The 16,459-nt window shown below is 45.5% G+C and overlaps 1 protein-coding gene across 2 annotated transcripts; it reads left to right on the top strand.

Annotated features, from left to right (window-relative positions):
- Nucleotides 1-6,184: 6,184 nt before the first annotated feature.
- STMN1 (stathmin 1) lies at nt 6,185-12,474 on the top strand. Of its 2 annotated transcripts, none has more exons than XM_069477481.1 (5): nt 6,185-6,276; nt 8,356-8,430; nt 8,919-9,091; nt 10,946-11,137; nt 11,504-12,474. In XM_069477481.1, exons 2-5 carry the CDS (start codon nt 8,418-8,420, stop codon nt 11,573-11,575), a joined length of 450 nt encoding a protein of 149 aa, XP_069333582.1. In that variant the 5' UTR covers nt 6,185-6,276; nt 8,356-8,417; the 3' UTR covers nt 11,576-12,474. The 2 variants fall into 2 exon arrangements, with proteins under 2 accessions (XP_069333582.1, XP_069333581.1); XM_069477480.1 differs by lacking the exon at nt 6,185-6,276 and adding an exon at nt 6,637-6,667.
- Nucleotides 12,475-16,459: the final 3,985 nt, after the last annotated feature.

Genomic DNA, 16,459 nt, shown 5'->3' with positions numbered 1-16,459 from the left:
AATCTTTGTCTGGACACCTCTTGTAGCAGAATCATGTCATTCATGAAGAGGTCCAGGTCCATTCTATTGTTGGCTAAGTCCAATGATCACAGAGTTCTTCCATTCGTCTTAATTGTGCCACTCCATAACCATCCCTCTTTAAGAAGACAGATCTTCAAATGTATCAAGAATCAGCCAGGTATGGTGCCTGCCTGTAATCCTCCCAGCTCCAGGAGGCTGAGGCAGGAGGATAACTTGAGGCTAGGAGTTCAAGACCAGCCTGGCCGATATAGCAAGACCCGGTCTCCAGAAAAAAAAAAAAAAAAAAAAAAGAGTCTTAGGAAAAAGGAGGAAGAGGTTGTTGAGGTTGACTGCAGTGACCTCATGGAGAGTCTCAGATGCTACACTAGAATCCTTGGACTATTAGCCAGGGAAGGGAGTCACCAATTTTTGGGGGGGGAGGGTTTTCAGAAATTTTTACTTTTCTCCTGTGATGTGCTCTAAAGGTAAATTTATGAAATATTTTCAAGCCAAAAATGGCATGATCAGAGTTGTGCTTGATGATTAATACCTTAGCTGTCACTTACTGAGAGTTTATTATGCATAGACACAATGCTAGGGACTCTACATACATTATTTCTTTTAGTCCTGACAACTCTATGAGGTAGAGGCATTGTCGGCATTTCACACATAATGAGCACAGGCCCCCAAAGGGGAAGTCACGTGCCCAAGCTCATACAAATAGTAACTGAACAGTACCTGCCGCATCATATAAAGCACAGGATTCAAATTCCCTCTGTGACATGAACTAGCCACGTGACCTTGGGCAAATGTCTAAAGTTTTCTAGGCCTTTCTCCCCTATTCATAAAATAACCTCAGGGGGTGGGAGGGGTGGGGGGTGGTAGCCTCATAAAACAGTTTAGAGTAATAGCCAAAAGCATAGAGTCAGAGCCAACTACAAAAGCTCTGCCACTTCTGTGTGGCCTAGTTGAACAAGTGATTTAATCTCTCCCCAGCCTTGCTGCCAACGTCTGCCAGACCCAGGGCAGACGTGTAAAAGGGAAGCCCACACACCACATGGCTAAGTGTTTAAGAGTTATAAACCAAACTAACAAACTATTTAAAAAATATATATCCTAGCCTCCTGCCTTGACAAATATGCCTCCATAACAACCTAGAAAGGGAGGTTTTGAGTTGGGAATTCTTGGATTCCCTGGAATTCCATGTGAGAACATAGCAGAGCCAGCTTCCTTCTCTTCCCACTCCCCAGCCCACATGTGCAGGTTCAGCCAGCTCAGGACAGAGGGGTGCTCTTACCAGGAGGAAGTTTGCCTTTGGGAGAGTGGACCCAGGGAAGGGGCTGGCATAGATGCCAAAAGGAGACTTGGACCATTTTGGCTGGGAATTCTGAAGTCCTGGGCACCCAGAGGGTGTTCTAGAAGGGGTGCCCAGGCTCCGGGTGGGCACATCTCTTTGGCCCCAGGGAATTCTTTGCCTGTGAGGAGGGGCAGAGCTAGAGGACGATCAGGCTACAACCCTCTAAAGCACAGGGCCTAGGACAAGGACCCATTTGACACGTCCAAGGAAGATACTGTCTCTTTGTGCCTCTATTTCCTTTAGGATGACCAACTCATCTCGGCTTGCCTGCGACTTTCCCTGTTTGGGCACTGAAAGTCCTGCATGCTGGAAAAACCCTTCAGTCCAGGGCAAACCAGAACAGGTGGTCACCCTCATTTCCTCACCTTTACGATTATGCTAATAATATCCCATAAGCTTGTCAGGAGAATTAAATGAGTTAATACATGTGGAGTGTTTAGACCAGTGCCTGCCATGTGGTACACATTCTGTGCCAGATATTATTTAAAAGATTCCATTCTACTGGAAAATGCTAAATTTCTATAATTGGAGGCTTCAAGTGAGAAAGAGGAAGGAGTTGAGTCTGAGTGAGGTTTTAAACCTGGAAAGCAAGAATCTAGCAGAGCCACCAGCTGAACGGGGAAGCCCACATGCGATTGGTGGGAAGCTGCCAGTTCAATGTGCGTCACACGGGGATGGAGGGCCTTATGGGGCATCCATGAGGAGATGTCTTTTAGGCAGTTGGAAATGTGACTTCAGCGTTCAGAATAGAGATGGGAGCCTAAGAGGAAGATGAAGAGTCATCCCCATAAAAGGAATCAATCACTAGAAGAAGGTCCAGACTTCTATCAGAGGGAGGAGGGTTAGAACATGGAGACAGAACACTGTTGGCCCCATTCCACTTAACACAGTTATAATGTGTGCACTTTACCACAGTTCAGTCACTTGAAATGTCATTCATTTTAAGACATACCATTATTTTATATGTACCACTAAGAAAACGGGCTGATTTCAAAGATACAAAAATGTGAAAAAAAATCTTAGAATTAATTAAATAAGATATATGCCAGGCATCGTGTCCGGCAGCACGGGGAGAGGAGTGGGATACAGTGATGAAAAAGACCCCACCTTCAGAAGCTTCCAATCTCACAGTGACACCTGCAGCTACTTTTACCACAAGACTGACTGTGACAAGTGCTACGGTGCAGGCACCAGAGCTGTTCCGAGTTCAGCTGCCGCTTGCCAAGTATTTAGAGGAGTTATTAACATAGACAGCATTGACGGCCATGTCTTTCTTGGGATTTCTAGTCCTCCTCCTCCTTTTCCCTAATGCGTGAAATTTCTAGGGACAAAGCCTTTCAACCCATTTTTGAATGAATTGAGATAATGAATTAAAACACCACATGGTGAGTGTTGAATTGGTACAACTCCTGTGGAAGGCAATTTGCCACCATCCAAATTATTATACAAATGTGTTTTGCCCTTCGACCCTGCAATACCACCTCTAGATAAATCTTATAGATATACTCACCCACGTGGGAAATGCCATATGAACTAGGCCATTCATTACAGCATTGTTTGAAATAGCAAATGACTGGGAATAACCAAAGAGCCGTGGATAGAGCACTGGTTAACTGCATCTTGGAATATTCATACCGTGGGAACAAGGTCAAGGAAATGCTCGATGTATGAACAGGGAAAAGATCCCTGACATGAATTATTAAGCAAAAACTGCCAAACACAGAACAGTTATAGGAGGCTATCATTTGTAAAAAAAAAAAAAAAAAGAAAAAGAAAAAGGGAGGATAAGAATGCATATCTATAAATTCGCCTGTGTACATACAAAGAAATTCTAGGACACACAGGAAACTGGTAACAGTGATTATGGTGAAGGAGGGGTTGGTAGAGAACTTAACAGACAGAGAAAGAGAAGGCAGGAGGAGGAGAACTTCTTATATTTTATTTTTAAACCGTGTGAATGTGTTACCTATTTAAAATGTTAAATTAATTGAATTTTTAAAAATAGCACATGGGAAGAGTTAACCCAGTGACTACAATTCCCACCAAAAGGTGAAAGTCTAATATTCATTCATTCATTCAATAACCTATAGCGATCAAGGAACTTCTCTAACAATGATACTTAACAAGTACTCAGCACTTACAATGTGCCAGGCATCGTGCTAAGCGTTTTCATGTACATGGTCTCATTTAATCCTGACCACCCTCCTATGGTACAGGTGTCTAATACTATGGAAGAGGACGCTGAAGGTGAGAGGGATTGTTCTTGCCTAAAGTTCTCTGCAAACATCCAGGTGCCACTGTCGTGGGCTAGTTCCGGCACCGGGCACTAGGGACAAGACAAAGACACCACCCTGCCTCCAGGACCTAATGGTCTAGCGAGGGAGAAAGATGTGTAAAATGGATTCACAGACAGGTTTTGAACAGAGAAGGGAGTGTCAGAGCACAGTGCCTGAGGATTAGCAGACAAAGGGAACAGAGAGGCTGGGGACAACAAGAAAACGTCTCCCACGACACCCTTTTGCCAAGGACAGGCCCCGAAAGCAGCCTATGTGGGAGACAAGCCTTGCAGCCCAACAATGAACAAAGGCTGTCCAGGGCTCTCTGGCAGTAGAGGAGATCTGACAACAGGCCAGAAGGCCATTTGATCAGTGTAGACATTCCTTCTAGACTTTGAAGCCTAAAGTGCTCTCCTTTAGCTGTCTACACAGATCAAAGGCTGGAGGACTGCCATATCTCGACTTCACTTTGTGCCGCGCCATAGTCACAGCTAGCTCCACAACAATCCGACCAAGCCATCTGAGCAGAGGCAAAAATAATTCTCATAGGCAAAGATAGACAGTCCCAAGATGTGAACATTAACTCCTTGCTGCCACTGCAGGGGGAGGGCATCTTGAACTTAGTTTTAGAAAGCTTTCGAGAGGGGAGATTCTGCCCCTCTCCAAAGTCAAGTGGCAAAACTGTTTTCTCTCCTTACAGTTGAAAGCCCTTCCTATTCCAAGGCCCATATAGGGACACCCACGGGAGTTGACAATAATTAGCTGTGGTCTGGCTCTCAGAAAGGCAGCCCCACCCTACAGAACAGGGATCATCCCACCTCACAAGCCCCATTTTATTAACAGGATCATTCTAGGGGAAACCTTTCCCCCACCCCCTCAGTCCTTAAGTCACCACGAGGAGCTCAGGAAATCCTTGTCACAGATTGGCAGGACCAGGCATCTCACAACAAACCCAGAAGCCAAGTGGCATCGCTAAGAAAGATTAAAAATCGACATGAGTTCTAACATCTACGTTCCTAGCTGCGGTTTCCATGGAAATAGACATCTGCTCTAGGGAGAAAGAAAAGGTGGGGGGAAGCGGTGTAAGTGCTTTAAAATAATCAGTGTTTTGAAAGATTTATTTTTTTTTTCTGTCACAACATTAATAGTCAGAAATGTGAGATTTTTGTGTGGCAATTTCTGGTGTTTTTTTTTTTTTTTTTTAATATACATCAAATGGGTGGGACCTTCCTCTGCAAACCTCCGGATTAAGTACAAAGACTGCAAGATAAAAGGCAGGTTCAGGGAGTAAAGGCCTTTGGCCTTAGGTTCCTTCTTCATTTGTGTTCCCTGCCTATCTATCACTTTTCAGCAGGGTGAAAACCTCTCCAACTTTTCTAATGATTTCTGAGATTCCACTCAGAAAAATGACAGATGGAAGAACCTGGCCATTTTGAAGCTAAGTTTGGTCTGAGAGGCAGAAGCCTTTCAGGGCTCAGAATCTGAATTATTCCTGGTCCTGTTCACAAGCTGATTGAAAACCACTTAGGTTGGCTGAGGGGAGGCTGACCCCACACAAGAGCGATTGTTAGAGAAAATGCCGAAAGAAGCATATTTCGGGCAACAGTGCATTGCTAATTGTTTGCTTTGTGCGGTGTGTCTGCAGCTTGTATGGTCCAGTTCTCATAATTCCAGGCACCCATTAATTGTATATTATCTCTGGCACATCCCTAGTGACTAGACATAGGAGTCTTTTTAAATGAGGACTGTTGTGTCAGGAGAGTTGGTCACATTTATGTCTTGGTTTGGGGAGACAGAGCCTGTTAATAAAATGAAGGTGTCCCTTATTTATTTAGTTTAGTCAGGATCTCAAAGAGCAGGTACCTTCGTGTAATGACCACCACCTGAGGACACCGTCTTGGTCAGAGGATGAGAGTAGAGGTCTAGGAATCATGTACATTTTACTTATTTTTCCTCTTCTTGTGGGAAAAAGGGGCCAGTCATTCCAAGATAGCCATGGTCGGACCAATTTCTTTTGTGCCTCTGCTGTGGTTCTGATCTGTCCAGGTCAGGGGAAACAGTGGCCTTGTGGCTCTTTTTGTTTTGATTTTTAAAAAGAGCCCAATGCTGCTCTGGAGAGCACGTGCTCCAAGAACAAAAGCAGCACTTAACTGCGGTTCATGTAGTCTAGAACTGCTACAGCTCTTCCTTCCCTGTCATCCGCTAAAGGCTTGGCAGAACAGATGGAGTTGCATTTAAGCCCAGTGGCTTTGTTAGACCAAAGGAGATCAAATTCCAGAGCCTCTCGCTGTCCCGCACAGGTCCCTGGTCACCGGCTAGGGAACCTGAGGATGGGAGCGAGAACGCACCCAGTGAGGGAAGGGCCACGCCCGTGACCCGTTAGGGCTGAGTGGGTTAGTAATTATGATGTCACAATACAGGTGACATGCGGGTGTCCGGGGTAGGGTGCCGGGGGAGGGGGGGGCAGGGGCCGTCCATGCAGGGGCGTAGAGTGGCATTGTCCTGTCACAGGTGCTCGGGCGTCTCAGACAAGCACACGGGTGGGGCAGTAAAGGGACACTGCTCAGTCTGAGTGCTGCCCTTGGGGCGAGGCGGGGCACGTGGCTCTACAGAGGCGGAGTCCAGGCGGCCAAGGTCTGAAAGGTAGGGAAGGACCCCCCCACCCCGCTCCGCCCAGCCCTTTTCCTAGAGATGGGAGAGCTGGTCCAAACCCAGTTCGGGGTCCACCGCAACGCCCTCTTCCGCGGCCACACCGCCGCCTTGGCCCCTGGCTCACACCTGGGGATACCCCCAAGCGCCCCCCAGACCCCCGCATTGTCCCCCTGCCCCGCTAGCTTAGACTACACTTCCCGAGGTGCTCCGGGGTCCCGAGGGGCGGGGCCCCACTCGGGCTGTGGGGGAGGGGGCGGCACGTGCCGCCGCTCTCGGCCAATGCGGAGCCCCGCGCGGGGGTCACGTGCCGCTGTTTGGCGCTTTTGTGCGCGGTCGGGTCTGTTGGTGCTCAGAGTGTGGTCAGGCGGCTCGGACCGAGCAGGTGGGTGCGGGGCTCTCTCAGGAGGCGGTGGCCGGCTTGGGGCAGCGAGAGGGACGCGGCCGGCGGGAGGGGCCGGGCTGTGGCAGCGACCCCCTGCTGGAGGGCGGCGGGCGGAGCCGGGGCCCCTGAGGGGCAGGTGGGCGGGGGGGCTCTCCGCTTTGTGTGTGGCTCGGGCGGAGCCTCGGCTTTGTCCCCACTCCCTGGGGGCGCGGCTGTCGTGGGGAGGGGTCTGAGCGAGCTGGAGGCTTTAGCCCCGGGGTGTCGTTGAGGAGACAATAGGGGTGCCGCCCCTCCCCTGCAGGCTCCGCCGTGGTCCCCATTGTCTGAAGGGGTGGGGCGGCGCCCCCGGGGACCAGCAGCCAGGCTGTGGGCGGTCAGGGCCACGCCGCCTCCCCGCGATTGCCCTCGACTGTGACTGAGGGGTGAGTCCCCCGGCTTCCCTAGACGGTTGTCCGTCTTTGCGGTGGGGGCGCGGACGGCTTGGGTGGCGGCAGGTTGGGGACGGAGACGACTGGAGGAGGTGGCGCGGCAGGTTGGGGACGGGGACGACTGGAGGAGGTGGCGAGTCGACTGCGGGGCTACCGGGCGGATCGTTACTGGAGCCTGCTCCACCCGCTGAGCTGTGGAGGGGGTGGCGGCGGCCTCGAGGTGTTTTTGGCGGGAGTTGGGGGGGGCGTCTGCGCTGGGCGAGCCCGGGAGGGGCGGAGTTACCCGGATAGGACCGTTAGCCCCGCCCATCCCTCCCCTTCCCACGCGCGCGGGCTCGGGGATGTGGAGAGTTCGGGGAGATTCGAAAAGGCGCGGGGAGGAAGGGGGCGGGGCCCGGGGCCGGAGTGCAGGGCGTGCTCTGATTGGCCGGGGGTGTCCTGTCCGCTTTTCCTCGCCTGGGCCAGGGCCACGCCCATCCTTGGTCGGCTGCTGAGTCTAATGCTCTGCTCGGGCTAGAGGTTTTCAGAGCCTCTGATTTTAATTTCTAGCTGTTGGGAACCTGTAGTCCTGCGTTTTTGGTCTGCAAGAATCATGATCTTAAAAAAATAAAGAAGAGATATAGCGTTTTTTATGACATAACGGCAGCAAATATAACTTAAAACCTAGAGGGGAAGGGGTTGGGGAGAAAAAAAAAACCCTAGAGGTTCATAAAACTTAATTTTGCTCGCTGTTGGCAAAGAGCTTAAACCTCAGGAACAATAGGCGTTCTACATTATTGGCTAATATTAGCTTGGGCGTTTTGTTTTCCTCCGTAGCAGAAACAGACAAAGCAAGGGTGGGTATTTCATTTGCACAATGAATTGTAGGCAGTATTAAGATGGCTCCGGTCTATACTGTTGAGTTGAATGTGGAATATCTTTTCCCGGTGGGGGGGGAGAAATTTAGTTTATGAAGGGAAAAAAAAAATCCTTCATCCTTGTAACCTCATCGAATTTTAAAAATCGATGAGTTTTTTGAATGGGCAAGCTCAGTTAACTTGATTTTCTGCAACCAACGTTATATTACAGTTCAAATTTCCCAACATTTCGGTATTTTGTAGATATTGATAATTTTTTTCCCTGGTTAATGATGTCTTATGTAATTCCACGTAGTGATTTTTCTGACATTGATTTATACAGATGTGATTTGAGATCTCTTTGTGTTGGTGACATATAGAAATGCCAAGAAATTGATTGCATGCTTTTGAAAATTGTTTTCAGGGCTTTCCTTACCACAGTGGATTGTGTAGAATACACTGCCAGTCTCTTGTCTTCTATTCACCATGGCTTCTTCTGGTAGGTAATCTATTTGGAAAAGCTGAAATTGTGATGGGGTTACGATGTTAGATTAGGAGATGGCTCAAGTCATACGCCTTTAATTTGGCACTTGTGTTTTGGTCTTATCAAAAAGCTGTTTTATGAATAGAATAATTAAGAAGAAAAAATGATTATTGCATGAATGTACTGAGCTCATAATTGTTTCATTATTAGACAATTAAGCTTACTCTAAAGCAAAATTGTGGAGTTTGCACAAGTCTTTCTTTTGTTTATGAAAGGGACGGTCAGGTACTGATGTCTCAGAATAGTGTTTATTAATCCAAAAATGTTGAGCTTTGTTTTTCTGAGAGACGGTATTTATGTAGTAATATCTTGCCTGCAAACGCATTTTCATCAGCCCTAATTTGATTCATTACATTTACTTGGTTTTTAGAAAGTTGCAGAATAGTTTATTAGAACAGGAGAACCTTGGTTTTCTGAATTATTATAAATATGATCAACTTCAGATATCCAGGTGAAAGAATTGGAGAAGCGTGCCTCAGGCCAGGCTTTTGAGCTGATTCTCAGCCCTCGGTCGAAAGAATCTGTCCCAGAATTCCCCCTTTCCCCTCCAAAGAAGAAGGATCTTTCCCTGGAGGAAATTCAGAAGAAATTAGAAGCTGCAGAAGAAAGACGCAAGGTAATCATCACAATTCACAGAAAACAGGATATTTATTAATATAATAGGGCAAATGAATTTTATTTTCATAACAGGAGGAAAACAGAATTGTAGCTACAACCATGATTATGACTGTGAAAATTACACATGCCAATGGCTGGACAAAAATACCAGCTGTCATGTGTTGAACTCCTATTAATGTGCCACCTCTTTTGTTTATATTTTTCTCCTTTAATATAGTGACTCTACACTGTGGGTGTTGTCTCAGATAACGGGAATTAGAAAAGTCTCAGGAATGTTAAGTTATTTTCCTGAAGTCATACAACTAATAAGTGTAGGAGCCAGAATTCAAGCCCACGTCTGTTTTAAACCAAAGCTCATGCTTCTCTTGCTTCCTCTTTGAAAAATAGAATATTTGTTGGCAGATGATTCTTTGTCACTTTAGTTATTTTTGAGAGCTATATAATAAAAGCATTCTAAACAGCTAGTAATGTGGTTGTGTTGCTTAACTAGTATTGTGTAGCTTTTCTCTTATCTAAGCAATTCTATTACAAAGTAGCTATCCTTAAAAAAAACTAATCAGAAGAATCAACAAATACTATGCTTGTTGTAGAAAAACTGGGAAACAAATTTATAAATAGAAATTAAAAGTATTCATTTTCCCACCTCCCAGAAATAGCCATTGCTAACATTTTAGTGTATTTTCTTCCATTCAACATAATTACTACTCATTAAGAACTTTACATACATTCTCATTTAGTCCTCTTTCCCACCAACCCTGATTGGGGTGGTGTGTTTGATTTTAAAGTTGGGGCAAGTAGGGCACAAAAAGGTGAGGTAGTAACCTGCCCCAGACCAGCACAGCTGGTGTGATTTGAAGTCTAGTATATACACACAGGCCCCTTTTTAAACTGCTGTAGGGTGTGTCATATACTTTTCAGTGACACATGCTGTGTGTATGTGCAGTGATTGAACATCAGCACTGCGAATCTTTTCCCCAGGAAAAGCAGCAGTATTTACACTTATGCAACATCTTCTATCTGTGCTTCTATGTAGTTTGAGTTCACGGAGTAGGAGGAAACAATACAGCAGAAGGTTGGACAGAGGGAAGTTTTTTAGGAATCAACCCTGGCCTTTTATAGTCATTAGCCACTACTTTATATAATAACTGGCTAAATATAGTGAGACTCCTATCATGACTAGTATTTTTCAAAAGAGAATTAATAGAACCAGTGGCAGATGCTCTGTAGTTAACACCGGAAGTTGATGCTTCCAAACACCTCTGAGTCTTATACAAGCTATCTATCGTGAGTCTGCTGAAGGAGGCACACCAAGGTATGGGTTGGAAGTTAATGCAGTTTCCAAAGAGAAAAGCTAATAAGCCTTTCCTTGAAACAGAAATCCTTCTCACTTAAATGGTAATCTGAAGGCTTAATGTTAAATTTTCTATTATGGATTTTTTTTAATCAGTTATGGTTAAAATCTTTTACAATGAGCCAGTTTTCTTTGGGTAACTCTTTTGAAGTTAAGTAACCAAAATTCTTTATAATACAGTACCATTCCCAAGTGCATATTACTCAAGTCATCTGGACACCATTAAATAGAAAATCTTATTCTTATAAAGATTTCCTTAAGGAATAACTGGGCAAGAGATCTCTGAACAAATATAGGCAGTTTCCCAAAGTAAATACAAATACTAGAAAAAGAATATGATTTTCACGGTATTTTATGATAGGGATAATTCAGGTCCTAATATCCGTATTACTTAAAGAGAACTTATTTTCTGCCTCTTTTCAATCCCCCTATTAAATAATATCTGTTGTAATTTTATACTAAATACATTCCAGAGAGCCTAGCCTGTTAAATTTTTTCTAGTCCCATGAAGCTGAGGTCTTGAAGCAGCTTGCTGAGAAACGAGAGCATGAGAAAGAAGTGCTTCAGAAAGCAATAGAAGAGAACAACAACTTCAGCAAAATGGCGGAAGAGAAACTGACCCACAAAATGGAAGCTAACAAAGAGAACCGAGAGGCACAAATGGCTGCCAAACTGGAGCGTTTGCGGGAGAAGGTTGGTTTCTTGCTTTGTAGAGGGATTAAGAGCTTGTGATTTGGTTCACCAATGAATTGGGTTGAACTAAGTGCCTTCAGTTTAGGGACTTAACATGTTAAATGAGAGGTGTTTTATTTTATGATGGAATATTCAGTAATATCCAGCAAAATTACATCCATTCCTTGCAAGATCAGTAGGCAGCCTGGTCATTAGGTTCCACAAGTGACCCAGGAGGTTTGAAGATGATGTTGTAGAACTCTAATTTTGTAATTCCCATGGGCTGGTAATATATGTACCAAGGGTTTGCTGAGCCTCTTTGGGGTGGGGGAGCATGACTTGATAGGCTTTTTTATTTGATTGATGATACTTACCATTGCTTTACAGGATAAGCACATTGAAGAAGTGCGGAAGAACAAAGAATCCAAAGATCCTGCTGATGAGACTGAAGCTGACTAATTTGTTCTGAGAACTGACTTTCTCCCCCTCCCCTTCCTAAATATCCAAAGACTGTACTGGCCAGTGTCATTTTATTTTTTCCCTCCTGACAAATATTCTAGAAGCTGATGTAGGACTGTATAGGTAGATCCAGGCTGTAAGACATTGTTTTAGGGGCTAAAGGGGAGAAACTGAAAGTGTTTTACTCTTTTTCTAAAGTGTTGGTCTTTCTAATGTAGCTATTTTTCTTGTTGCATCTTTTCTACTTCAGTACACTTGGTGTACTGGGTTAATGGCTAGTACTGTATTGGCTCTGTGAAAACATATTTGTGAAAAGAGTATGTAGTGGCTTCTTTTGAACTGTTAGATGCTGAATATTTGTTCACTTTTCAATCCCAATTCTGTCCCAGTCTTACCAGATGCTACTGGACTTGAATGGTTAATAAAACTGCACAGTGCTGTTGGTGGCAGTGACTTCTTTCTATTCAGGTAACAAATTATCAAGCTATAGACACCTGCCTAGTTTATGTTTGTTCCAGATGAGGCCTTTGGGCTGGTGGAAATACCCAGCACACACATTACTGCAAGTTCTCTGCCCTCCAGTTTCTTGCTCCCGAGTTGTTTGCATTGTCTTCTTCCACAATCATTGCTTTGTTTTGATGCCTCGGCCCAGATCAGCTGTTACTATACTCTTTCAGATGTTTATTTGCAAACAAGCATTTTTTTGTTCCGTGTCCCTGTTAAAAAGGCAGAATAAAGGCACAAATGGAGTTTCTAGAGAATAGTTTAGAGGGAATCTCAAGGTCCTAGTTGGAGATATTTGGTGGTTACAGGTGGGGGTGTGTCCTAATACTTTCCTGCCATCAGAGCTATGACTTAAGAATCAGAATTAATAGAACTTTCTATGCTGCTGTAAGCAACTCCTCTGACGATTAAAGGGAACTTTAATTATTTGCTGGAGGTAGCATTTGACTTGGGTGGTTAAGGTTGGCAGCTACTTCATCTTGTATCCAGAGGCTTATAATACTCACCATTATCAGTGCATTTCCTCTCAATTCAAGGAAAGCCTTTGGCAGCTTTCCTATGCTATTTGGGAAATAACCTTAATTACATATGGTTTTTTTTTTTTTTGCTTCCCAGACATCTGTATAAAAGCTCTTAGAAGCCAAGCACTTATAGCAAAAGATGATTGCTAATACTGCAATGGGTTCACGTGTTCCTAATACATGTGCCTCTGCAGTTCTGGCTTTATCTTGATTTGGGTTTTGCCAAATTTATTTATGAGAATAATAATAATAGCCTACTAAACTTACCTCTGATGTTGTTAGGATTAAGTGAGTTTGTGTGTGTATAGAGAGACCACACTTAGACCAGTACGTATTTAGCACTATATATAAATGATTGCTATTTTCAACCACAGGCTCCTGAGTACTCTAAGTTTATTATACTCTTGAGTTGGAAGTGATTATGCAGCTTTTATGTGCCTTGAATTGACTTTTAAATTTACTTAAACTGAGATGATCAATCAGAGGAACTCTGGACAAAAGCTTGATTTGAAGAGTTATGGCCATGTAGGGCAAATAGGAATAAGACCAAGTGTTGTTTAATACAATAGCTGCTGAGCAATATCTAAAAGAGGACAGGGTGAGGCTTGTGTGCAGCTTCAGCACTGGTCATCTTTGGCTTCTGTCTCTGGCACATAGTAGGTGCTAAAAATGTGCATGAGTGAAATGGTGCCTATGGGATGTTTAAAACACCAGTTCTGAGTAGACGGGAATATAAAAAAGGCCTGAACATAGAAATCTGTAGTAATGATTTAGGTGTCCTACAGATGGCAGTAAGCTTTTGTTCGTTCATGTAGGACTTTGTTGGGAAGGGAACAGACCTCAGGAGAAAGCAAGAAAAGGGTCAAGATAGGCCTCAAGGAGGGTCCCTTGTTAGTTATAAGCAATCTGCGGTGGCCCTGAGTTTATCTGAAGGCAGTCCTGACCTTCCCACCTCATGACAGTAATAAGTCACAGGAAACAACAGGATACATCTTAACCCACAAAATCAGAACCCCTATTTCACCTCTGAACTTTGGAGAAGGATTTAGTCCTGGGTGCCAGTTTTCTCCTGGATAAAACGAGAAGATTGGGCCAGGTCAGTTTGAGTAACTTCTACTCCAAAATTTGCATCTGACTTGGAGGGGAGGAGGAGTAGTGGGTATCCACGAACTTCTAGGCAGTGTCCTTATCAGTGCACTTTCCCTGGCCTGAGTGTTCTCTGTCCCATCCTCAGGAATCTGCATCTATCCCAGCCGGGCCAGCCTCTCCTGGCAGCACTTCTGCCATGAGTAGTTTGTTTGCAGCCTGGGAACTGTTACCAAGAGCAGAGCCCATTCTTTTTGTGTTGAGTGGAAAATGAGGCTTGTCCCTTCTTGAGGTTTTTATACTTGGACTTAATGATTGGCCACAATAGAAAAGAGGTTTGGTTATGATGACGCCACTGTACTCTAGCCTGGGCAACACACTGAAACCCTATCTCACAAAAAAAAAAAAATAAAAGAGGCCAGGTTGGTGGCTCACACCTGTAATCCTAGTATTTTGGGAGGCCAAGGCAGGAGGATTGCTTGAGACCAGCCTGAGCAAGAGCAAGACCCTGTCTCTACAAAAAAATAGAAAAATTAGCTGAGTATGGCGGCGTGTGCCTGTAGTCCCAGCAGCTAAGCTGAGGTGGGAATTTCGCTTGAGCCCAGGAGCTTAAGGTTGCTGTGAACTATGATGATGCCACTGCACTCCAGCCCAGGTGACAGAGTAAGAGCCTGTCTCCAAAAAGAAAAGGTTTGAAGGATGTGAAGGAGGCTCTTACGTCAACATTTAACAAGAACGGTGTGCTTCACACTGGGCTGTGTGCTAGGGATGAAAAGATGAAGTTAGGGTCCAGCATGACATGTGCTTATACATGAAGGGGGAGGAAAGTTGTGGAACACTTAGCTGAGAATGACATCAACCATGTGCTTGTACTAACTAGGTATGTTCTAGTGCTTTGGTGAAAGGAGTAAACACAGAGAGCTTTCGTGATCTTGGAAGTTTAGTGGAGGAGAAAGGACTTGAGCTAGTCCTTAGAAGTCAGATGGACCCAAATCAAACCCCTCACTAAAGCACTTACTTGTTAAACACTCAGCCTGTGATTGTGACATGCACAGAGAACCTGCCACAGTTAATGGCCCGATGCAGTCTCTCCAGGAAGGTCCCCTGCCCCTTCCTTTATCCTAAGTGATAGAGGCCCTTTGAAGGTTTTCCAGCATAGGGATGGCAGTAGTCAGTAAACAGTCATTTTAAGGAAGAGAAAGGGGAGGTGGGATGAGTTGACTGGAGACCGTAGTGGGGGCTGTTGGAGCAGCACAGGGGTGAGGCGAGAGAGCCCTTGGGGCCTCTGGAGCAATCCACATGGCTGACACTGCTGAGGAACTGGGGCATGTGCTGCTGAACATGGGAAACTGGAGGAGGAGAAAGAAACGACTCCACAGTTGGCTGGCAAAGCGGTGGTGCCACTGTTGAGTGAGCACTGACATCCAGGCGTTGCTGTGCACGTCGTCTCCACCATCCCCACCATCCAGAGACACAGGCTGAGGAAGGTTATGTAACTTGCCAAGGTCCCAATGAGCTAGTAAGGGAGTCTAACCCAAACAGGAAAGGGGACTGCTCTGGCAGCTCAGTGTCCCTCTGTTGCCCTAAACAATCCCCTTGTGCCCCAAACCAGCACACAGACTCAGCCAGCAAGTGAAAGCCCTAAATTCTGCCAGTGCCACCTCCTTAAAAAGGAAATTTGTGACCATCTCGTTATTTGGACATGCCTGGAAGACAGCTCTCATCCCCCACCTACCAGTACTTTATAAAAGTGTTCCCACCCACTCTGTAAAAGAGTTCTGGTTTCCAGCAGTGTTGTAGCTCTCCAGGTAAATCTGTGCACCCAAATGACAGTTTGGCTACCTTACTGCTGATCCAGTTGTTTGAATCACCATTAAATATGAATCATTTAGGAATTTAGAACACGAGAAAGCCAGGCTTCTTAAAGAGGTGCCTCTTTGGATGGAGGTTGGATTAGGTGCCCTGAAAGTTCCTTTCCAAATCAAAGACTGTGATCCTCTACCTGGTTAGACTGCAGACCCCCCAAGATCAGGGACCATGTCGTGAACACGAAGTATTCCCCAACTGAGCTGAACTGACAGGCCCCAGACACACTGCTGGTGAGCCGTCTCTTGACTCTTGCCTCCTTTTCTCAGGTGAAACAAGGTCCGAAGTGTCTCCGTGCCCAAGGCCTCTGCCAGCAGAAGCTGCTATTCTGCACTTAGGGGCACAGGAAAGGTTTTCTGACTTGTTTTCTACATGCACCTAGATTTTTAAAACTTAGGTGTAGGGTTTGATGAACTCCAAAATGCAGCAGCCTCAGTGGAGGGACTCTGGTTCATAGCTGGAAAAGGCCTAGCCTTCTCCCAGCATGGCCAAGAGCTGTACCCTGTCCTTGGGCACCAAATCCTACTAGACAAGTGGGCTGCTGAAATTAGATCCAAGGAAAGAAGAAACAGGCAAGAAATGAGCCAGGTGTCCCATTGCAGCCATCTCAGCAGAAGGGTGGGTGAGAAGGGGGACTGAGCTGCTGCTGGTGCGGGCAGCTTCTGGGCCTGGGGCTTCCAACCCCTGTGGCCACCTGCCCCCCTCACTAGCAAAAAGCCCTAGTATTCACTGGGATGGGAGGCTTGGTGGAGGCTCCCCATGCTAAGTCTAGCTTCCCCTCGTAACCTGCTCTCTCCTTAATAGCAGCAGCTAATAATTATCTCAGTGAATCCCCAGAACAAGCCTATGAGGTTATCTTGCTCATTTCCCAGGTGAGGAAGGAAGCAACTGAGCTATAGATTAGGTG

This window comes from Eulemur rufifrons, chromosome 8 (genome assembly GCF_041146395.1).
Source record: "Eulemur rufifrons isolate Redbay chromosome 8, OSU_ERuf_1, whole genome shotgun sequence".
Classification (NCBI taxonomy): domain Eukaryota; kingdom Metazoa; phylum Chordata; class Mammalia; order Primates; family Lemuridae; genus Eulemur; species Eulemur rufifrons.
Note: the sequence above shows the minus strand (reverse complement) of the source record. Positions and strands in the feature narration are given on the sequence as shown.